At 48.4% G+C, this 24,938-nt stretch overlaps 1 protein-coding gene across 2 annotated transcripts in view; it reads right to left on the bottom strand.

Moving 5' to 3' along the window:
• The window catches only part of TRAP1 (TNF receptor associated protein 1), a 53,348-nt gene that overhangs the window by 8,028 nt on the left and 20,382 nt on the right, over positions 1-24,938 (bottom strand). For both annotated transcript variants that reach the window (XM_060078494.1, XM_060078495.1), the window contains exons 2-12: positions 15,588-15,752; positions 14,619-14,701; positions 13,305-13,445; positions 8,932-9,003; positions 8,529-8,689; positions 7,605-7,714; positions 6,973-7,046; positions 6,009-6,164; positions 4,730-4,850; positions 4,213-4,282; positions 753-900 (exon numbers count right to left, since the gene is read on the bottom strand). In XM_060078494.1, the coding sequence (XP_059934477.1) occupies positions 753-900; positions 4,213-4,282; positions 4,730-4,850; positions 6,009-6,164; positions 6,973-7,046; positions 7,605-7,714; positions 8,529-8,689; positions 8,932-9,003; positions 13,305-13,445; positions 14,619-14,701; positions 15,588-15,752 (1,301 nt within the window). The remainder of the gene's footprint in view (positions 1-752; positions 901-4,212; positions 4,283-4,729; positions 4,851-6,008; positions 6,165-6,972; positions 7,047-7,604; positions 7,715-8,528; positions 8,690-8,931; positions 9,004-13,304; positions 13,446-14,618; positions 14,702-15,587; positions 15,753-24,938) is intronic.

Raw genomic sequence — 24,938 nt, 5'->3', positions numbered from 1 at the left:
CAGCGCCTAGCCCCCATCCCACACTCCCTCACGGCCTGCAGAACGAACCCTGGGACCCCAGACGGTTGGTCACCCTCCTTCCCTGCTGCTGTTCTGGAGCAAAAGATGAAACACCGGCGCTAGGAGTGACTAATGGGGACAGGTGTCTTTTGGGAGTGATGGAAATGTTCCAGAACCAGGTGGTGGTGGACATACAACCTGCGAAGGTACTAAATGAACTGTTCACTTTAAGAGAGTGAATTTTATTGTACGGGAACTGTATCACAACTTAAAAATGGCCAATAAATGTTTATGGAACAATCTCATCATTTTTAAGTAATTGCGCAATTAACTGACTCCTGGCCCCAGTGGTACAGTGTTGATGGATTTCTACGGATCACATGATGAACTGCCCTGACTACACACACCTCACCTGCCCTCCCCACCCCGTGAACCAGGCACACCTCTCCTGTCCTGACTTCTGTGACCTCCCCAAGCCCCCCAGGCACTTGGGGGAAGAGACACTAAATGCCCACTCCCCTCCACTGAGGGGACTGGAGGAGCTGGACATGTGCTCAAGTGCACGCCAGGCCTGCTCGGACCACCCGGGGAGTCCAAAGGCCAAAGGCTGCACTTCCTGACCTCTGGGAGCAGTGACTGGGGTGCCTGGCTATGCCATCATCACGTCCTGGGAAGCTCAGGTTTCTGATCTCCAGCAGCTTCCTCCACAGCCCAAGGCAGCCCAGAGAAAGGCCCAGAAACCCAGACCCTACCTTGACCTCCTGCTCAGCCGTGGTCACAATGCCCTCCCTCATGAACAAGCCGTAATCTTCAAAAAACTTGGCATATTTCTCAGCATCTTTTTTACTCTGGTCAATGAAGAATTTTATCAGCCTCTGCTGTAGAATGCCCTGGAGTTTCCTATGAACAGAAAAGCATTTATCACAAAAGAGCAACTTTCATGAAATACAAACAGCCAGAAGGATATGAAAACATGTTCAATCCCACTAATAATTAGAGAAGAGAAGACAACATACCAGAAAGTTACCCTTGGCCAACACCAGTTAAGGAGACACGCGCCCCCTATAGAGTCAGGGATGCTAGCTGACACACACACCACGCCCAACCTTGTGGAGAGTGACAAACTATGGTTCTGAGATTACTCCTTCATGAGTCACCAAGATTTATGGACCAGGAATTTCACTGTAGCACATAAAATAGAAAACAATTATGGGACTTTGCTGGTGGTGCAGTGGTTAACAATCCACCTGCCAATGCAGGGGACACGGGTCCGAGCCCTGGTCCGGGAAGATCCCACGTGCCGTGGAGCAACTAAGCCCGTGCGCCACAACTACTGAGCCTGTGCTCTAGAGCCCGCAAGCCACGACTACTGAGCCCACAATGCCGCAACTACTGAAGCCCACATGCCCAGAGCCTGGGCTCTGCAACAAGAAAAGCCACCGCAACGAGAAGCCCGCGCACCGCAACTAAGAGTAGTCCCCAGTCACCACAACTAGAGAAAGCCCACGCACAGCCAAAAATAAATAAATAAGCTCTGAAGCAAGTTTAATTACAGAAAAGAAAAAAAGAAAACAATTATGAACAAGCTCAGTGTTCAACTGCAGAGAACAGGTTGAAATGAATGATGGAAAGCTACACGGCCATTAAAGATCAACATCCTCTAATGATATGATCCTTAATAACATGAGAAAGTGCCTGGGTTGAAAGAAAAACCAGAAAAATCCCAATATGGATAAATTACAGCGTACATATAGTATATAAGTACGCAAAGACTATACATACTACTTGCTGTGCATTATATTTTTCATAATTAGGATCAATGCTGTATAAACAATGCATACACTTTAACTTGGGTTTATACTGGATATACGATATGTGCACTACAGTTTTGTAAAATTGGGATCTTCTGTATCAGGGTGTTTACCAGAGCACTACATAATGGCATAGAATCGTGAGCAACACTATTAGTGGTATTAGGGAGTATTTCTTTGTATTTCCTTAATATCCTGCCTTTCCTTTAAAAAAGGTGAAATTGCCATTTGTTTCCTTAATAATCCAGGGTAGGGGAACAATAATGTTTAACGTTCATTTAAACTTATCCTCTTCCACTCCCATCCTGAATAACTCAGTCCTTCAGCCAAAGGGCAGCACCCGCATCTATGGTGGGGCAGCCACAGCAGCTAGGATGAAACGAAGAGGGTGTGCGTGCAGGGTGAGGGTTGGAGGAGCCTGGTGTGGAATGTCAGAGCCCAAGGACCCCAGAAGAGGACATCCAGACTGGGGACAGCGAGCAGCTGGCAGAACGGCTGGCAGACACCCCCTTAGCCCACCGTGTGGCATTGGCATCAGGGCCCAAGCAGGTGAAGGAGCAGGGAGCTGGTAGGGCAGGGGGGGCAGCAGCGATGGCAGACTGGTAACATGGAGGGGACTGGTCAGAGGTAAACACATTAGGGATAATCAGAGGCAGATTCCTCACTGTCAAGGGAAGCAAAGGCCAACGGCAAAGCCACGGCAGTGCTGGTTGGTATTGGGTGAACTCAATACAGAAGTGCTCAAAGCACAATGGGAATAGGTCAAAGGGCAAAGGAGTCAGCCTGAGTAGGTTCCTGCTAAATCAGGGACAGTTTGGGCATCAAAATAAACAATGACAGTAACAGATTATAGCCCTTGAATAAAACAGGAAATCAAGTCATGCAAATCAGTTATACAGATATGAAGAAAAGCACATGCATATTGTAAGAAATGAACACACAGCTGCCAAATACCATCCCTTTACATAACATCATTACTAATCACAGAGGGAAAAAGAGTAACTTCACGTGAGCAGGCTGGCAGACACCCCCTTAATCAAGTGTCAACATGAACATCACCAGTAAGGGGACAACTCTAAGTCGTGCACCACCTGACAGGATGCATCACTTTGTGCTACTCCCACGCCTAAGCATGAAGGAGCATCACAATCCGAGCAGAGGGCCATTCTGTAGAATCACTGGCCTGAAATCTTCAGAAGCATCCAGGTCATGAAAGTCGGGGAGACTGTGGAATTCGGCCAACCTCCAGGAGACTGGAGAAACATGACAACTAAAGGCTTGTGTGACTCTGGACTGGACCCTCCTACTCTAGAGGACGTGACGGGCACAAGTGTGCAACGTGGATTGGTCTGAGGATGAGACGTGGCAGCTGCACCACGTCAACTCCAACTGACGGCTGTGCTGGCTGGGAGGAAACCGTCCTTGTTCTCTGGAAACACACCCTGAGATACCTGGGGATGATGGGCATAGAGTGGACGACTTACTCTCCCAGGTTCAGGGGAAAAACGTACTTTGCATCAAGTTTCTACTTTTTCTTTCAGTTTCTTTAAAAAATTTCATTTAAGTCTGACTCTGCTGGTCAAGATGAGTGCTCAGACTGACAACCTAGCCCTGGAAAACCACCAGCAGTGACCAAGTGGCCGGACACACCCCCGCCTTCAGCCTTGCATCCTGCCAGCGTCTGGGTCAGCCCAGTCCCAGCTGCTAGGGGCAGAGCACATGCCTGAGATCAGAAAACGTGGGTTCAAATACAGGTTCACTCACTGGCGGGTGTGACCTCCCTGTAACTCAGTTTCCACAACTATGACATGGAGACCTAGTGGCTCCCACCTGCAAGGATGACACAGGCTGCACAGGAAGGGCTTGGTACAGTCTGGGTGAGAATAAATGCTCAGTAAATAGCAGCTGCTGCCATGATCAGGATGGGGGAGGAGAAATTCGGCCACCCCAGCTCACGAGGATTCCAAGAGCGATGTCTCCAAAAGAGAGTTCAGTGCCCAGCCCTTGTCTCCTTCACACCATTAGTGACCTTCCTGGACCGAGGTCAGACGTTCTCCTGGCTCTGGGGCCGTCCTTTGCCTCGTCCACCCAGAGACAGCCCTGCATGGAACTTCCCTGCCGCAGCTGCCCCGGGAATGAGTGACAGGGATTGGCCAAGGGAGGGAACATCTCCTGGAACTGGCAGCAATTCTCCTCCGTGTCAGTCTCCAAACCCCTCTTATAAAAGCGTGAAGTAAAACATGGGGGAAAGCACGCGTGACCTGTTCATATTCTCCAGGCCCACAGCTCCCTTGGGCACCTTCAGCTCCACCCCCTGCTCTCAGCAGCTTCAAGCCCGCCTGGGCCTTCCGTGGCAAAGGCGAACCCGGTGAGGTGCCCACTGTGTCCTGCGGCTGCTCACCTGACCAGCGCGCTCTCCTGGAGGAGCTCCCGGCTGAGGTTCAGGGGGATGTCCTCGCTGTCCACCACACCTGTGAGACACAGGCCGAGCGCGGGTAAGAAGGGAGGACGCTCGGGGGCTCCTCCTCCCAAGTCCCTTGTCTTCCTAGAATTCAGGCAGAGCCCAGGTCACAACCATGGGGTCGATAGGAAAGCAAGCAAGGCCGGTGAGCCTTTGCTGGGACAGTTTCTACGATTTCAGCATCAACTGGACCCTCTTTCAAAACTACCTCCTGGGTTTTCTGTTCAAAATCATAGTATATCATGGATAAATCAACCAAGACTAGTGTTTGGAGACAGGAAGCTCCCTGGGAGGCGCCACACTGTGAGGACTCGGCTCACCAGCCAGCAGCTGTGGTGACTCGCCCTGACCCGGCACTCATCAAAGATGAGCCCTTTCTGATGGTGTTGGCATCTGGAGCAGGCAGCTGCTCCTGGGCCTCAGCCCACACAGCTAGGCACACACACTGGCACCGAACCTCGAATGAAGCGCAGCCACGTGGGCAGGATGTTGGTGGCCTTGGTCTGGATGAGGACCTTGCGGCTGTACAGCGAGACACTGGAGCCCAACTCCCGGCTCACGTCAAACATGGTTGGTTTCTGGAGGCAAGGAAAGGGCAGCGTCAGGTGGCAAGAGCAGAAATCCGCGGCAGCCCTGCCAGGAGGCAGAGCCTGCAAGGCCACGGGGAACCCCTTCCTAAGGCTGCCTGGGCTGGGAGATCTGAGGCAGATGTGCGGTGTCCTGCCTGTGTCTGTCTGTTCAAAAGCCCAGAGGGGCCCGGGGAGGCCACTCCCACCATGGCTCCGGGTGGGGTAGGGGGCCCTCTCTGGGCAGCTGCCGCCCTCCCCATAAAAACAATGACCTACATGTCCCTGCGAACAGAGCCAAGCCTGCTAGGGGTCAGGGGTCAGCAAACTAGAGCACACAGGCCAAATCACCTGTTTGTATAGCTTAGGATGGCTTTTCCATTTTTAAATGGTTGAGGAAAAAGGCAAAAAATTACATTTCATGATACGTGAAAAATACATGAAATCCAAATTCCCGTGTCTACAGTTTTCGGAACCCAGCCCCACGTGCCCATCTCAGTGTGGCCCGTGAGCGTCCGCCACAAGGGCAGAGTCCTTGGTGGTACAAGGCTGCAAAGCCCAAAGTGGCTGCTGTCTGCCAACCCTGCTCTAAACCAGCGCCTCCCAAGCTGCCGTTTGCACACACACCATGTTGGGATCTTGTTAAGGTGGGAACTGACTTGGTGGGGGCGGTCCTGGGCCCAAGGCTCTGCACTCCTCATGGGCCCAGGGGAGGCTGGGGCTGCTGGTCTGCAGAGCACACTCAGCGGAAGGGTAGAACAGCTCTTTCCAAGATGGGTAACAGGCGTGGGGCTCTAGTCAGTTAAAGCCAGGAAAGCAGGGTTCAACCCAAGCAGGTTTCCCGGCTGCAGGATTTGGTGGGGCCTTCACGGTGCTGCCCTAAGCCATGCAGAAGTAGGGAGAGCACACTGCATGGAGACAGGACACCTGCACCCGCCCACAAAGCCCAGGCCTGCCGGGCCAAACATCTCTGTTCAGCACCCCTCACTTCAACTTCTGTTCATCCGTCCAGACGCATAGGATTTTCTTTCGTCCTGATGCTGCTAAGGCAATTTTTGTGATGTCTGTGCTTAGCTGTCACCGTTCAGGGGAAGTGCTGCTGGTGTGTAAACCCAGGGAGCAGCGGACAAGTCCCTGGCAGCCCGCATGGCAGGTCTGCGCCCGGCTCACCGTTTCTGGCACGTAGAAGAGGCTGCGGATGTTGAGAGGTGCGTCCGTCTTGTAGTGCAGGGTGTAGCGGGGCTTGTCATGGGCCTGAGCGATGTAGTGGTAGAATTCCTCGTGCTGACCCTCGCCCACATCCTTGGGGTCCATCATCCAGATGGCCTGGAAATGGAATGAACAGGGACGTTATGTTTCAGACGCATCCTCCCAACAACGCGTGGAGCTGACCTGGTGGAGCTCGCGGGGCCTGGGTGCTGGCAAAGGAGCCCTCAGCATGACTGAGGGTCGGCCTCCCGGGCCCTCTGTCTCCAGCCCCACCCTCTCCAGTGCTGGTCAGAGAGACACACAAAAGGCTCTGGGAACAAGCACCCTGTCCCCAGCACAGTGTCAGGAAGAGCAAAGCAGGAGGCAGGGTCTGGACGAGCCTGCATGACGTCATGACGCTAGCCACCAACAGGTGAGCAGCTCGAGAAACACGGTTGAGCCACGCGCCGGACAGTTACTGAGCCGTGAAAAGGAACGGAGCCCCGATACACCCCACAACCAGCGTAAAAGCCCTGAAAACACAGTAGGAAGCTGGACACAAAGGCCACACAGTGGTCGACTCCATTTTTATGAAACGCCCAGAATAAGCCAATCCAGTGGACTGGTGGCCAGGGGCCAGGGGCCAGGGGCGGGGAGTGGGAGTGACTGCTGATGGGCATGGGGTCTCTTTCTGGGGGTGAAATGTTCTGGAACCGACCATGGTGATGACAGCATGACTGAATACACTCAGGAGCACGAAGCGTGTGCTATGAAGGGTGACCCCCTGGTGCACATGGACCTGCCTGCACCCACAGATCTCGCCTCCCCCAGAACACCCAGTCCTGGGGCTCTGACAGCAACGCCCAGTCCCACCTCTGCCCCGCCAGCCTGACGTGGAGCAGCTCATCTCCACAGCCACCTGAGCCTGCAGGCAACCAGGCCTCACCTGCAGGGTATTAAGGCGCCTTCCGTTCAGGTACACGGGGAAGCTGACAAATTTGCTGTACTTTGTCACCACATCTGGAAGACAGAAAAAAGCAATGAACACAGGAAGCTTCTGTAGATGAAAGCTCTGGAAGGTGCTGCAGGGGTCACACAGCTCTGGGAGGCCTCGGCCCTGCCCTCCCCGCACACAGGGAGCAGAACTCACTCCCAAACCAGATCTCGAGGCCCAGGCCACCATGAGACACGATGCCTTCTTGGCGGCATAAACAGGGTTTCACGGGCTAACGTGACCCCTTGAAGAGCGCTGGGCACCTTCAGTAGCATCCAGTGAGACCTGGACAGAGAGGAGCGCCTCGCAGCTGCACCCGCTCTGGTTGTCCGGAAGCCTGGACTCTGGCTGGGTGGGCGGGCTGGCAACATCTTACAGCACAGGCAGGACGAGCACAGGACCCTGCGCCACCAGCAAGCACAGTGGAGACAGTGCTGCTCGAAAGGAGGGCAAACCTGACCCTGCCCCAACCCACGGCCAGCCCTGCGCCTGTGACCCCCACCCCAAAATGTCCTAAAATGCAGTGGCAGGAGGTACCGCACTGACCCACACGCACATCCCCAGAGGCCCAGGCTCCTGCTCACCTCGAACCCGAGCCTCGCTGGTGAACTCTCTGCTGTCTGCCCTGAGGTGGATGATGATTTTGGTCCCGGTTCTAACTCCTGAGGCTTCGGCGATTTCAAACACCCCAGAGCTAAGACACGCGGGAGAAGGAAGGCGAGTTCCACCTGTCAGTGCTGAGAAGTCCCACGTGGCAGGCAGGACTTGCATAGAAAGGAAGCTGGAGTGTCCCCCAGGCCATCACACCTCCGCCAGGGACAGTGGCCGCTGGGGTTGGGGCGCGGGGCTCCCCACTCCTGAACACAACCTCTCAGTCTCACATTCCCCTGAAGCGGCCAGGTGAGCGCCAGACTCTGGGAAGAGACCCCCGTCCTGTGCTAACTCCAAGCACTCCGGACCCCTGGCCAGGTGCCTCCTCCCAAGAGTAGAAGCACACGAGGGGCACCTTGTCAATCCCTCGGCCCTGGTGACTGTGGGCCCCACTTTCTCTTTTCCTGCGGGAAAGCAGGATTCAGAAATGAAGTTTGGCGGCCTGTGAGATAAACACTTAACCTTGGCTATGGTGGGTGCCATCCTCCACGAACAGTCAAGGTGTTCCTGGACATCGCAGGCCCAGGACACGGTGGAGACGGCGGGAGGTGGGGCAGCCAGGGAGCCAAACCCTGACCCCGACAAGGAGTCAGGGACACGCCCTCAGAACAAAGGCACCCGTCCCGGAGCACAGAGCGGGGACCCACCCGGCAAAAGAGTAACGGCTCCCCGAGTGTGGGGCTCAGGCCTCCCATGAAAAGCCCAGGACAGCGCGCTGGCGCTTTCCAAGGAGCCTGGCTTCCCAGACCAGGCTGCAAGCTCCAGCTGAGTCCCACTCTGCATGGCAGGCGACACTTGCCTCGATGGCCCCAAGGCCTGGGGACACTCCGTGTGTGACGTGGGACCTGCTCACTTACCCGTCTGAAAGCCACTGGTACCCGGGGCTGCCTGTGTCCACCGAGCGAGAATAGACCTCGACTCTGTCAGCCACCATGAAGGCCGAGTAGAAACCCACTCCAAACTGGCCGATGATCTTGCTGCTGGCCCCCGCCTGGCTCTGGAGCGCATCCAGAAAGGCCTGTGGGGCGAGACTGGTCAGAGGGGGGCAGCCCTGCCCCAAGACCTGCCGACACAGTGAAATCCTGTGATAAAGGGTCCCCAATGCCAACAAGCTCGTGCCTGAGGACATTCCTCTGAAGCTGGTGTCCAGAGCGTCTGGGACCTACCCTCTCTGGTCAGAACTGCCCTTTGAGGGGAGACCCTCGAACCTGAGAGGGGGAACAGCTGCAGCACCTGAGGAAAGGGCAGCGGGTGGCTTACCTTCGACCCCGACCTGGCAATGGTTCCCAGGTTGGACACCAGCTCCTCCTGTGTCATCCCGATGCCAGTGTCCTGAGGAGAGAGACAAGCTAAGCACCCAAGCGAATGCACCAGGGAGCCAGGATGGACGTGTGGGGACACCCAGCACGAGCACATCAGTTACACTTGCCAGGTGGGCCCAGCAAAGTAAGAACACTGTCACCAGAAAAGGCGAATTCCAGCCACGTCAGCCAGGCCTCACTGGAGAAAACCTCACTAGAGGATAGACACATAGATTAAAGGGACAAAACGGAGTCCAGGAAGAGCTGCACAGACATTGTCACGTTATTTTTGACAAAGGTTCCAAGACAAATCACTGGGGAAAGGAAAAGCAAATGGTGCAGAAACAATGGGACAGCCACAGGCGAAAAACAACTCTTAGCCCTTCCCTTACATAAACACAAAATGATCACAGATCTAAGTGTAAGAGCCAAGGCTGTAAAACTTGTAGAAGAAAAGATAGGAGAAAATCTTTATCACTTTGGAATAGGAAGACTTTTTCGATAGGTCACTAAAAGCATGAAGCATAAAAGGAAAAGGTGATAAACTGGATTTCATTAAAAACTTCTGCTTTTCAAAAGCCACTACTAAGAAAATAAAAAGGCAAGCCACAGACTAGGGGAAAATATTTGCAAAAGTATATCTGATACAGGACTCGTATCTAGAATATACAAAGAACTCTTACAACGCAATAAAAAGACAAACAACCTGATTAAAAATGAGCAAAAATCTGAAAGACATTTCACAAGGAAGATACACGAATGGGAAACACATGAAAAGATACTCAACACCATTAATCATTAGGGAAATGAAAATCAAAACCACAACGAAATACACTGCTCACGCACCAGAATGGCTAAAATTAAAAAGACTGACAGTGACAAGTGTTGACAAGGATGTGCAGCCACTGGCATCCCAAATGCTGCCAGGAGTTACGCAGAATGGGACACCTGCTGTGGGAACATTTGGCAGTTTCTCATAAAGTTAAACAGACACTTTGCTTACAACCCAGCAATCCTATTCCTAGGTATTTACCCAAGAGAAATGAAAATATATGCCCACTCGAAGACTTAAATGTTCACAGTGGCTTATTCCTAACATCCCCAAGTGCTCACCAACTCGTGAATGGATACGTAAAACTGTGATGCCTCCACACAGCTGAGCACTTCTCAGTGACAGAAAGGAACAAACTACTGATACATGCAACAGAGTAGAAGAATCTCAAAAGCACTGTGACAAGTGAAAGAAGTCAGACTCAAAAGACTACCTCCTGTGTAACTCTGTTTACATGAAATTTTAGAAAACAGAAAACCATAGTGACAGAAAGCATATCAGTGGTTGACAAGGGCTGAGAAGGGCAGGGAATACTGGGGTGATGACATCAGTGGTGTGGGTGGTCCCATGACCGTATATGTTGGTCCAAACACACTGTACACTTGAACTTAGGGAACTGGATTATATGTAAAAATCATATCTCAATAAAGCTTCTCAAAACAACAGCAGCAGCAAGCAAGGCACACACATGCACAGAGCAGAGCAAAGGAGTGAACAAGAGATCACCAGACACCAGCAGCAATTCTGAGAAGCGAAACCAGGCCTGCTGGGAAGAGGCAGAGTCCACGGAGGCAGGCCCTCCACCCCGTAGGATGCGCCCACAAGCCCCCTGCCGCCCCATAAGCCCAGCCAGCAGGTCCTAGAGCAGCTGTCTCGGGAATGTGGTGGTCCTCAGGCCCACTGCCTGATGAACCCCACTTCTGCCTTTCTAACTCTTTGACTTTAAACTGCTCAAAGGTTACAACAGCCGCCAAAACTATTGCTGCGTCTAAAGTAAGACTGTTAATCCAAATACTGGGCTGTGATTAAAATATAGTACCACAAGGCTTCCCTGGTGGCGCACTGGTTGAGAGTCCGCCTGCCAATACAGGCGAAACGGGTTCGTGCCCTGGTCCGGGAAGATCCCACATGCCACGGAGCGGCTGGGCCCATGAGTCATGGCCGCTGAGCCTGCGCGTCCGGAGCCTGTGCTCCGCAACGGGAGAGGCCACAACAGTGAGAGGCCTGTGTACCGCAAAAAATAAATAAATTAATTAATTAATTAAAATAAAATAAAAAATATAGTACCACATAATATTCAATAACATGGGGAAATATGCATCACAAGAGTGTAAGTACAATTAAAAGTGTGGGGCTTCCCTGGTGGCGCAGTGGTTGAGAATCCACCTGCTAATACAGGGGACACGGGTTCGGGCCCTGGTCTGGGAAGATCCCACATGCCACAGAGCAACTAAGCCTGTGTGCCACAACTACTGAAGCATGCCTGCCTAGAGCCCGTGCTCCGCAATGAGAGAAGCCACCGCAATGAGAAGCCCGCGCACCGCATCGAAGAGTAGCCCCTACTCGCCTCAACTAGAAAAAGCCTGTGTGAAGCGACAAAGATCCAACACAGCCAAAAATAAATAAATAAAACAAATAAATTTTTTAAAAATGTGAAGAGTTACAGCTGACTCTTGAATAACACGGATTTGAACTGTTCGGGTCCACCTATTTACAGATATTTTTCCAATAGCAAGTACTACCTACAGTACCACACGACCCACAGTCGGTTGAATCCGTGGATGTGGAACAGTGGGTACAGAGGAACTGCATAGGGAGACCTGCAAATGTGGAGAAACCGGGTATACAGAGGGCAGACTAGAAGTTATATGTGGATTTCTGACTGTGGGGAGGGTCTGTCCCCGCCTCCCCAGTGTTATTCAGGGTCACCTGTATATTAAAAAATAATATATCATTTAAAAATCTGTTTAGGGGCTTCCCTGGTGGCGCAGTGGTTGAGAGTCCGCCTGCCGATGCAGGGGACACGGGTTCGTGCCCCGGTCCGGGAAGATTCCACATGCCGCGGAGCGGCTGGGCCCGTGAGCCATGGCCGCTGAGCCTGTGCGTCCGGAGCCTGTGCTCCGCAACGGGAGAGGCCACAACAGTGAGAGGCCCGCGTACCGCAAAAAAAAAAAAAAAATTAAAAATCTGTTTAGGGACTTCCCTGGCAGTCCAGTGGTTAGGACTCCGTGCTCTCACTGCCAAGGGCGCGGGTTTGATCCCTGGTCAGGGAACTAAGATCCCACAAGCCTTGTGGCATGGCCAAAAATTTTTTTAAAAATCTGTTTAGATATGTAGACTAATGCATAGGTCAAAACCCTAAATAGACACATACTAAAATGTCAACAGTATTTATTTTTGAATGATGCGGTGATTTTAAATTTTCTCCTCTTCGAAAAGGGAACCCTCTTGCACTGTTGGTGGGAATGTAAACTGGTGCAGCCACTATGAAAAAGAGTATGGAGGTCCCTCAGAAAACTAGAGTTGCCATGTGATCCATCAAACCCACTCCCAGGCACATACCCGGACAAAACTATAATTCGAAAAGACACATGCGCCCCTATGTTCACAGCAGCACTATTTACAATAGCCAAGACATGGAGACAACCTAAATGTCCGTCGACAGGTGAATGGATAAAGATGTGGTGTATATATATATATATATATATATATATATAGAGAGAGAGAGAGAGAGAGAGAGAGAGAGAGAGAGAGAGAGAGAGAGAGAGAGAGAGAGAGAGAGAGAGAGAATACAATGGAATATTACTCGGCCATAAAAAAATAATGAAATAAAGCCATCTGTAGCAACATGGATGGACCTAGAGATTATCATACTAAGTGAAGTTAAATCAGAAAGAGAAAGACAAATACTATATGATATCACTTACATGTGGAATGTAAAATACAACACAAATGAACCTATCTATGAAACAGAAACAGAATCACGGACATAGGGAACAGACCTGTGGTTGCGGGGCAGGTTGTGGGGAGGGATGGAGTGGGAGTTTGGGATTAGCAGATGAAAACTATTATACACAGGATGGATAAACAACAAGGTCCTGCCATATAGCACAGGAAATATATTTAATATCCTGTGATAAACCAAAATGGAAAAGAATATGAAAAAGAATATATATGTATAACAGTCACTTCATTGTACAGCAGCAATTAACATAACATTGTAAATCAACTATACTTCAATAAAATTTAACAATAAATAAATAAAACGTCTCCTCTTCTGCTTATCTGTATTTTCTAAATTTCTAAATTTTCTAAATAGTGAATGAATGTTTTTATAGTAAATTAATAGTAAAGGTGGTCAGCAGGTCACCAGGAGCCTAGAGCCATGACGAAAAGGCAGCCCAGCACGTCCCCCATCCCAGTGGGTGGAGAGGCCCTGGCGGTCGCCAGCATGGGAGGCAAGGTGGCGTGCCCCGCGTCGGGACACTTGGATGAAGTACCTGGATCGTGATGGTGCCTTTCTCGGCATCAGTCTGCAAGTGAATCTCCATTTCCGGTAGCGTCTGGCCTTCAGACACCAGCTTATGACGCAGCTTTTCCAAGGCGTCGCTAGCATTGGAGATCAGCTCCCGTATGAACACCTATGGAAATGGAAAGAAGATGCCAACGCTGCAGGACCTATTTGGTTATAGCAGCATCTGCAGCAACTGGTACAGGCTGAGGGAGAAATGCCACAGAACTGTTTAACCAGAAAGACGTCCTGCTTTCCTCAAAGGCAGTTTCTCCAGGGCAGCTCACAGAATGCTTGAAGTTAGATCACACTGCCATGACCCAACTTTATGTCGACTCTGACTCTACTGTTCCTTCCTCAACATCAAACCTGGAGTTAGGTGTCAATCTGTTAATTCTAAACAGGACCCTGTGAGACAACTTCTTTCTCAACTCTTGCCCAGGGATGTCAAAATATCCTCAAAACGTATTTTTTCTACTCCACAAAGGACTCACTGACTTCATTTAATCTCATCACAAACCAGACCTACCATGTTCAGGAGAAAAAAGGGCCACAGACCCAACTACCAACCCGTGTTTGTAAAGCCCTTCACCTGCGACAGACCTTCCACTTACAGTCAGACGCAGCACATGGGGAGAGGGAAGGAGGTGTGACCTGACCCCAAGAGAATAGAAGCCGGATGTCACAGGGACATTTGAATATAGAATTTAACAGGACGAGACCTGGAAATACTCCCTGGAAAGTCCTTTCATTTTGGAAAGCTGTGCTTTACCCTTCTCAAATGCTTTGCATTTTAGCAAAAATGAGCGTGGAAACGATGGTTCACCATGGCTGCCACCCTTGGGCTTCATCATTTCGAGCTTCATCTCCTCAAAAAGGTCTGCTCTGCTCCACACTGGGCCGGGGTCTTCCTCCTCCAGCCCCGACACCCCCACAGACCACAGGTGGCGATGCCAGGTGACGAGGGGCGTGAACCCAGGGCCTCTGCGCACATCGACAACACCACAGAGATGGACCTCAGCAGGACCCCACGGCAACACCTGAGGGACTTCTAAATTATCAGCAAAATTCATTAATTCCCAGGTTCAATCTGGCTCAAAGAATCACCTGCATATAGTTATCCATAAAACCCAACAGATTTTGGTAAAAATACTCTCACTGGTAGCCAAGATGAGGACCTGTCCAAATTTAATGCATTTTCACAGCTAATGTACTAGCTGGCACCTCCCCAGAATAGCATAGAAACAGTCTCGCTTTCAAAAGAAACCTTGCGAGCGCCGGGAGTGATTAGCAGGTACCGCACCTCTTTTTCTGAGTACAAGGAACGGGCAACGATGTCCAGAAGCTTCTTTGTCTCAGCCTGGAACTCATGTTTGGAAACAGAACCTAGTAATGAATCGCAGACACAACCAATAAAGTTTAATGTCTTTTTTCGTGGAAGAATATGATACATAAAACATTCAAAAAAATCTTTAAGGTAAGGAGTTTTAAACATGTTTCAAAACAGCGAACAAAAAAGAAAGAAAGAAACCAAGTGTCTGGGGCTCAGGCAGGGGGTCTTGGGAGCGGAACAAACCAGTGGTTCCCTCTCCCCGCAGAAAGGGGCAAAAGGGCACAAGCCCTCACCTGCCTCCCTCCCCGCAGCCCGCAGGCCTCAGGTCGGGCTACCTCCAGGGGCTGTCGAGGCTGGCACTCTACCCAGTCGTGAGGCGAGCTGGCTCTAACAACCAGACCCTGGATTCTATTCCTGAATACAGTGGTTTCCAAATTGATCATTTAGAGAGCAAAATAACAAGAAAACCTCACTTCTCCCCTTAACCCAAACATCAAATATTCTGTTGTCGTCTCATTTGAAAGCCAGAAATGGACCCACTGCAGGACTGGCTCTGGAGATTGCCTTTCACACTTGCCAGGAATGAAGGACAACCCGGAGTGCAGTCCTTCACCGGCGGGGCCAACACTGAGTTTACGTCCTGCTTCCATGATTATTAGCAGATGTGCCGTGAATCACCACTTTAAAGGGGCCCCTGCGAACTCACGGGTGACCACCAGAGGGGGCAAGATACGCCAGGATGGAAGTCAGAAGTTCCTGAGAAGCCGGAAACGCAGGAGGCATTGTTTTGGGGAACCCTCCCTCCAACCAAGACCTTCCATCGTCTGAAGCGAGTGGGTGGCTCTATCAGTCATTGCTTCTGCCTCAAAATCTTCCCCTCGTGAGCCAGCAACGAGCCAACAAAGACTTCCTGGACCCAAACGCAGCTACACACAGTACCCTGCACGGTCTCCGAGCTGCTGATGATGGAGTGCAGGGGCTCCTCCTTCCGGTCCTCAGCAGCATGGGAGCTGAACGGCTGTCCAACGTGGGAGCTTGAAGCCAGGCTTTGCCTGAGACTCCAGGACTGGGCTGGGGGCCTCCAAGGACACAGAACTGGTTTTCCTGAAAAGACAAACGTGAGAAAGAATGAGAGTTAATAAGACTTCAGAAACAGAAAATCCTAATTTGTTCACGTCTGGCAGATGCTAACGTGGAATTCTTTAAGGTAGGCTGTTGCTGGAAAGACCCAGTGAAACCCAGGAGAAATCAGAAGTGACTAATGCTGTGCAGTTAGCTGGTATTTTGGCACGTAGTTCTGGTAACATATCCTCACACGTGGCAAATACCAAGAACATATGAGAACTTGGGGCAGAATCGCGGGAACGAGCAGGGGCCTTTTGACATCACTTAGCACTTACGTCCCCCAGTGAGATCGTGCACAAACCCATCAAACCCACACATGCCTCAGTGCTCACAGCCCCGCCCGGAGCCGGAAATAACGACAGGCTGGCCAGTCTTCTTACGGTGTAACTAACATGGAAAAAGGGAGAAAAAATACCCCTAAGAGAGAGCCAAATTTTAAAATGTTGATGTTCTCAAACAGTCTCATCATCTTCTAAAGAAGTCTTCACTGATTCTTTTCCTTTCCTTTTTTGTCCAAAACTGTCAAAGAGTTTTTTTAATTAGTGTATTTAAAAACTGCAAACCAGGGAATGATCCCCTCTACTTTGCAATCAGGAAGGGGATTCACAATGTCTCTTGAGTTGCTTTTCTGTAACTTCCTGCTCAGCACAGTGGACCAAGAAACCACTGCAAGGGAAGAAGGAAAACCCTTCCATTTGACACTGCTGGCCCCAGCCTGGTATGGTTGACAGACGCTACAGAAACACATGCAGAGGGACGTCCCTGGTGGCGGAGTGGTTAAGACTCTGCGCTCCCAATGCAGGGGGCCCAGGGTTTGATCCCTGCTCCGGGAACTAGATCCCACATGCATGCTGCAACTAAGAGTTCACATGCTACAACTAAGAGTTCACATGCTACAACTAAGGAGTTGCCTGCCAAAACTAAAACCCGGCGCAACCAAATAAATTTAAATAAATATTAAAAAAAAAAAAGAAACACGTGCAGATACCTCCACTCTAACCGGCAGGATGGAGCCAGTCCTCACCAGCAGCCCCTGAAGACACTTGCCGGGGACTGGCATTGTTCAGTAGGTACTTAAGGCCTGACCTTTTCAAGGATACAGGTCAGACATGCAAGACACTCCATGTGAAAGTCTAGGCCATAACAAACTGCAGCTGCCTGTTATGTAACTACATACGTGTGACAGTCAGAAAGGAATGATTTAGAATGTCCAGAAATAACTTGTAGGTTTAAAAATCAACATGTTGACTTCCACATTCCTACAAGGTATAAAAATCTGCCTTTTCTTTAAGCTTATTCTTGGATTTATAAATAACACGATGTTAGCCTTTACCTCTATGCAGAATACCTTTAAAACTACCCCATTTCAGAAAATATTCAATTTCCAAACAATCTAAATATTGATATTTAATTCTGTGGCCTAACTGTATTGTTCACCTTATCCATACAGCTTTAAAAACAAAAACAAAAACAAAAAACCCACAACTGGGGTATTTCTTCTGGAATTAAATGGTATTTGGTTAGAGGGTTTAACAAACAGTCTGCACCAGGCCAGGCAGGGGTGCTGGGGTCCCTGTGATCCCAGCTGGTGCCCTGATGCAGGGCGAGCAATGCCAGTGGACTGTGGGCAACCCCATGCTGCCTCCCCTCCAAGGGACAGCGCTCCTGGCCACATTTAGAGACATAAACAGGTTCCCCACAAAAGCTGGGAACCCTCTGCTCTAAAGTACGGTAGAACTTCAGAATGAAATCAGTGAGACTGGGATAAAGGAGAGATGTTTGAGGGATGCAAGACCCGGGTTGGGCCTCAGGACGGATTCTGGATTCTAGTTCTCCATTGAGCACTACTCTGGACGTGAAAGTGTTTGGGCCACCAGAACTCAGAGTGATGGGGGAGGTCCCCCAGAAGAAGAGGGGCAGAAAGCTCGGTAAGCACGGATTGGTGGTGTTCCTGACCATGCCTCCACATAAGCCCGAAGATGCTGAAAGCATTTTAGAAATTCTTACATCTAATACTCCTCTTACCATGTTTCATCGGCAACCACTCCCTATCACGTGGCCTCAGGAAAGGACACAGTGGGGAGGAGGGATCATACTGAGGCTTCTTCCAACGGTGATATGCACGAAGCACTTATCCTTGTCCCCCCAGACCTCCCCCAGCTCTCCCGGCCCAAGGCCTTTGAGCAGGTCTTCCTGCCTGCAGCACTGTTCCCTGCAACCCATCCCTTAAATTTCAACATGTTATTCTTCTGACACCAATTCCATCTTGTTGTTTCTGGTTTCTGAGGACTTATTCCTGAACGCAACCTCATCAATTCCAAATGCTTCAGGCTGGTCTTCCAGGCCCTCCACTAAGCAACACCCCAAACCTCCGGAACCTCACCTCCTTCCTCCCCAGTCCAGAAGGCCTGCTGATGCCCCATGCCCTGGAGGAAGGACTCCTGACCCGCTCCACTTGCATACATTTGTTGAACTGACCCCTATCCCCACTTCCTGTCCTGCCCTTCTGCTCATGGTCCTTTCCTCGCCATCTGCCTTTCAGTCCCATCAGGGAAGAACAGGTTGCGCTTCCTCATGGTTAGCTGTAAACCATCCCTGCCCCAAAGGAAACCAGAAATCACACAAAATAGAACAATTCAGAGGCTAAGGGCTCCTCTCATTTTCAGACTCCTTGAACTAACTGTTCTAAACCTGCTCTCATATGGGGGGGAGGGTTTACTGGATTATGGCTGGCACACTTTTTTATTTCCAGTCTTCTGTGTATAAATATTTTAATCAACAACACATCTTAGGGACTTCCCTGGCAGTCCAGCGGTTAAGACTCCACACTCCCAATGCAGGGGGCCTGGGTTCGATCCCTGGTCAGGGAACTATATCCGTCATACCGCAACTAAAAAAGAACCTGCATGCCACAACTAAGACCCGGCACGGCCAAATAAATAAATAAATAAATAAATAAATAAATAAATAAATAAATAAATAAATAAAAACCACATCTTAGAGATCACTCTGTTTTAGTACATATAAAGCTGCTTATTCTTTTTAGTGAACAAATAATATTCCACTGTAATGGATAAGTATTTAACTAGTGCTCAACTGATGGATGTTTAAACTGTTTCCAGTCTTGTGCTGTTAAAAATAATGCTCCAAAGTGATAAAGAGTTATCTATTGATTGCATGCTTACCCTTCATGGAAGAAAGGAGATACAGGAAAATATCCATGTTTCCACTCTTTTGTGCAAAAGAAACAGGAAGGATAAATGAGAAACTAATGAGATTGTATATTCGTTTGCTAAGGCTGCCGTAACAAAGTACCACAGACAAGGTGGTTTACAACACAGAAACTTAATCTCTCACGGTTCTGGAGGCCAGAAGTGGAAAACCGAGGTGTTGGCAGGGCTGATTCCTTCTGAAGGCTCTGAGCGACAGTCTGTCCACGCCTCTCTCCCGGCTCCTGGTGTTGCCAGCAGCCCTGGGCTTGGGGCTGCCTCACTCCAGTCTCTGCCCCTGTCATCACATGGTCCTCTCTTCCCCATGTGTGTCTCCTCTGTGCCCAAATTTCCCTCTTCTTAAGGTCATCAGTTATACCGGATTTGGGGCTCACTCTAATCCAATATGACCTCATCTTATTATACCTGCAAAGACCCTACTTCCAAATAAGGTCGCATTCACAGGTGAGGGTTTGAACGTATCTTTTGGGGGCACACAATTTAAGCCATGAGAAACTGGTTACAAGGGCTGTTAAGTTCCTGGGACTGCTGTGGCAAAGCACCACAGGCTGGGCAGCTTAAACAGCAGAAACTTATCATCTCACAGTTTTGGAGGATAGAAGTGTAAAATCAAAGTGTTGGCAGGGCTGGTTCCTTCTGAGGCTGTGAAGGAGAATCTGTTCTATTCCTCTCTCCCAGCTTTGGGAGCCTCAGGCATTCTTTGGCTTAGAGGTGACCACCTTCTCCCTGTGTCTTCACATCGTCTCCCCTCTGCTCGTGTCTGCCCCTGCGTCCAGATTTCCCCTTTTTATAAGGACACAGTCATATTGGATTAGGGCCCACCCTAACGACCTCATCTTAACTTGATCTTCTGCAAAGACCCTATTTCCAAATAAGATCGCATTCACAGGTCCTGGGGGTTAGAATTTCGGCATCTTTTGGGGGACACATGATTCGACCCATAACAGATGTGTGGGAAAAGAATGGAGAAAGAAGGCTGGGAATGGCGTAGCAGAGCTGAGGGGAACGTGCATTTCTGAGTATCTCTTTTCCCTCTGACTCTTAGAACCATGGTAATGTTTCACATACCCAAAAAGTAAATAGTTAAGAGCAACCAGGGTGTGTGGAGAACATAAAACTAAATACAAACAGTAACAAATGTGCACAACTATATTATGAATAACATAACTGCCCTGAAAGAACCTAAGTGACTTTAGAAAAGAGCACTTGGGGGAAAAAAAAGGGTCACTTTGCACAGGTGACCCTTGAACAACGGGGGTGTTGGGGCACAGAACCCTCTGCCCCACCCCCCGTGAAGTTGAAAATCCAGGTATAACTCTGCAGTTGGCCCTCCAACACAAGCATATCCACATCTGTGGATTCCAACCAACTGCAAATTGTGTAGTACCGCAGTACCTACCTAGTGAAAAAAATCCGCGAATAAGTGGACCCTCACAGTTCAGACTGTATTGTTCAAAGGTCAACTGTATATTGTAAAGCTGGGCTCAAAAAGGACAGCATACTATTACTGTAGCAGAAGCAGTAGCAATTCTCAAACTGCTCTGTGTATATATACTAAGATCAAGCAAGTGAGTACACTGTGACTCAAGTCAGGAGAAAGGAGTCAGGAAAGGGCAGGGGGAGGCCAGGGTGAACCGTGCTGTGCTGCAAATGGAGGCATCAGTGTCAGTGTAGAAATAAACACCGAGGTGCATACACGTGTGTGACAGTGCACACACATGCATACTTCCTGGCTCTGTCCGGGCACACCAGGCACCAGGGAGAGCACCCGTCTCGGACCTGCCACTCCAAAGTCCCACATCCCAGGAAACGCCTTCATCCTGGGCAAACTGGGTTGTGTGGTCACCCTCCCTGGCACCCAGATCTTTGGTTTGTAAATACCATTCTCCAATAAAAGGAATCGAGGCCACTGGAGAACACACCAGATGAGCCCAGAATACCTGTGGTGCTAGAAAGTGAAGGACTCACAGATGATGGGACGTGCCGAGAGGGCACAGGCTCTGAGCGGAAGGCGCTCCTGCGGGCAAAATCTAGGACAACCTGAGCAACAACATAATGACAGTGGGGGACTGTCAGCTGGTGAACAAAATAAATATAAGTCCACACCTACATAAATAATAAATAAATGGAGGAGAAAGGACCTCTTCCTTGTAGTAGAATTACAATTAGTAAATGTATAAGGAATGATGGAAATAGACAATCACCATCAGGCAAGCACAGTAATAGCTGTGACAGGTACAGATTGTTGACTGGACGTTCACCAGAAACAGAACATCTGCAGAATCTCAAAGAATCCCCTTTCTTGGTTTCAAAGAGAGAAACAGTACTTTACGGTGAAGTAAGTGGCAGATAACCTTTAACTAAGCGACTGCAGTCACCATCATCAGGAATGAGATGTGTCCACATCCTGCAACTCCTGGTGCACATCCTGGTGGGGTGAGAGGGCACAGCCTGTTTTCTGTTGTGTTCTCGCCAAAACCACATCTCGATCTAATCATAAGAAAACACCAGACAAACCCAAATATATATACACAAAAGTGTCAAGGTGCTGAAAGACAAACACAAACTGAAGAGACACAAGTACAGGATGGAGGATCCTGGGCCAGCAAAGGACATGGATGGGAAACCCAGCTAAAGTCAGGTAAGACCGGCATATTACCTAGTAGTACTGTGTCACTGTTATTACAGTTTTCAATAATTATACCATGGCCACGAAAGATAGTAATATTAGGGGAAATTAAGGAAAGGGGAAGGGAAGACTGAGTACTATTTTTATAACATCTCTGAAAAGTAAAAAATATTTCAAAATAAAAAAACAGGACCCTAAGGAATATTCCTATACATGTGTCATTTCATTTATGCACAAGTATACATTTGAGTACACATCGAGAAGTGGAATCATCAGGTCCAAGGTTATGTCCAATTTAAACTGTGGTCAACACAGCCAACTCACCCTCCAGAAACTTAATCCGTTTACATTCCCACCATCAATATTATGAGAGTGTGCATCACCCCACACTCTTGCCAAGATGGTAATGTTATAAAACTTTTGGATCTTAGCTTATCAGTCAGGTAAAAATTTTACTGTAGTTTTCATTTATATTTCTCTTATTATAAGCAAGATGGAGCACCTATCCACATTTTAAAATATTTTCTATTTCCTTTTATGTTAATGGCTGTTGATATCCTCTGATCATTTTCTATTTTCTTACTGATTTGTAAGAACTCTTTATATATTAAGGAAATTAGTCTTCTGTTTGTAAAGGACTTCCTTGCTCCAAGATTAAACACAATTTTCCCATGTCTTATTTTTCCTATTCCTTTTGCTTTTTTCCCCACTTAATACTCACAATACTTTTGAAAGGATTTAATATGTTGTTTATTATGGGAATAATATAAGTCCTCAGAGTTGGGAAAAGGGAAAAAATAAGCAATCCATATTTTCAACCACAATTTTAAGACTTTCCATTATATTCCAAGATTATATTAATCAACAGCACTATCAAGAGCAGATTTGATTTCAGGTTAACTGAACTTTCTACAGTAATTTTAAGAATAAACCAATAGTGCAGGAAGTCTGCCTGAACCAGATACAAACACACTATCTGCACAGTATCTGTCCTCATGTTCCCCCTACACCCTAAAGGAAAAACCACAAACCTCAGTGTCAAGCTACATACAATGTCTTAGTATTAATCTGTTTGGTGGTTTGGGGTCACAGAATGGGAAGCACTGATAGTTTGAATCTGACAACACACACACCTGCCAGTGCTCATGCTGCTTCCTCTACCTGCAACTTCTTTCCATCTGACCTGCTTCAGGATCCAGCGTAAGGTCCGCTCTGCCACCAGGCCTTCCCACCCCCCACCACAGTACACAATAATCTCTCCCTACTATGAATTCAGAGCACTTGTTTTCCATGCTACTAAATTAAAACTGCTGTTACAAGCCAGCTTGTGGCATTTCTTCTACTATTAACTTTTTCTTAATATATAACATCTCACCAAAGTAGGGCAGGAACAAGCTTATATTTCTTAGCATCAAACTCTCTGAAGGCAAGAACAAACATATTTCTCTGTATGCCAAAGCATCTGAGGCAGAAGCAGCCTTTTTTTTTTTTTTTACAATCATGAAACTTTTTATCAGCATAAATATCACTATACTCAATCAGAAGCCCATTCAATCAGCCAACAGATGGCAGTAGTGATCCACAAGGCCATTTTAACTAGTAAGCATAAATTAAAAATGCAACTGCCAATAGGGGCCTGCTAAGGAAGGCACATGAGTCAACACACAATGGGTGGGCTTCCCTGGTGGCGCAGTGGTTGAGAGTCCACCTGCCGATGCAGGGGACACAGGTTTGTGCCCCGGTCCGGGAAGATCCCACATACCATGGAGCAGCTAGGCCCCTGAGCCATGGCTGCTGAGCCTGCACGTCCCGAGACTGTGCTCCGCAACGGGAGAGGCCACAGCAGAGAGAGGCCCGTGTACCGCAAAAAAAAAAAAAAAAAAAAAAAACACAATGGGTATGTTCTTTTGCTTTGTTTTCTTAAGAAAAAAAAAAAATCTTTCTTATATATCAGCCATAGTTCTTACTATGGTTTTGCTTCATAATGGCATCCTAAGTTATGTACCTTAGATACAGACACATTATTTTAAGCTATGAGAAATATGCTGATTGTTTCTCTGGAATTACATATTCCAAATGGGCAATCTCCCATTTTCTCAAGTGTGATATGGATAACAGCAATTTCACTTTTCGTCTTTATTATACAGAGTGCCACTTCCTGTATGGCTGAGGTGTATCCTACCAACCAAACCTGATAACAACCATGAACACAGGAACAACAACAAAAAGACTACCTGAAGGCTCTGGAGAATCAACAAAAGCAGGCAGATTCTGGAGAGAAGATATTTGGAAGAAAGGAACAGCACAGAATGAGGGTGGGTTCAATGAGGGGTGGCTAAAACTCTAAGAGAAAACACACACAATGTGCACTTTTCTGGCCTGAAGAACCAGAGGAGAGATTTGGAAAACCACAGAATATGAAAAGTGAAGGGAGGAAATCCCAGAAACGCGAGTCAGAGGTAGGGAGCCCCCAATTTGGGGAATAAATTCTTCTAAGTCTCTGGCTGACCTCCTGAACCATGCATATGTGGGGCCAACTGCAAGCAGCCCAGTTAAGGAAAAAAGTCAAACTGCTGCCTAAGAGAAAGTGTTTGCAGCTGGGGGCCAACCAGGTCAATACCCACCTTTAAAACAACAACTACTCTTCAGAGGAATATAACAGAATCCAGAGGTTCCACAAGGCAACATCCACAATGTCCAGGATGCAATAAAAAGTTACTCAATATACAGAGAATCGGGAAAATGCAACCCCTGCTAAAGAGAAGTGTCAGTCAATGGAGACTGGTGCCAAGAAGATCCAGATGTTGGTATCAGAAGACAAGAGTTTTAAAACAGCCATTATAACAATACTATATGACATAAAGTAAAATATGCTCAAAATAAAAGATGAGAAATCTCAGAGACTAGCTATAATAGAAGAACCAAGTGGAAATCCTACATACAGAAAATACCATGTCTGTACTGGGCATATACCCTCAGAAAACCATAATTCAAAAAGAGTCATGTACCACAATGTTCATTGCAGCTCTATTTACAATAGCCAGGACATGGAAGCAACCTAAGTGTCCACCGACAGATGAATGGATAAAGAGGATGTGGCACACATATACAATGGAGTATTTCTCAGCCATAAAAGAAACAAAACTGAGTTATTTGTAGTGAGGTGGATGGACCTAGAGACTGTCATACAGAGTGAAGTAAGTCAGAAAGAGAAAAACAAATATTTTATGCTAACACATATATATGGAATCTATAAAAAAAAGAAAAAAAATGGTTCCAAAGATCTACGGGCAGGACAGGAATAAA

This window comes from Mesoplodon densirostris, chromosome 16, assembly GCF_025265405.1.
Source record: "Mesoplodon densirostris isolate mMesDen1 chromosome 16, mMesDen1 primary haplotype, whole genome shotgun sequence".
NCBI classification, from domain to species: Eukaryota; Metazoa; Chordata; class Mammalia; order Artiodactyla; family Ziphiidae; genus Mesoplodon; species Mesoplodon densirostris.
This window is presented reverse-complemented; position numbering and strand designations above follow the sequence as displayed.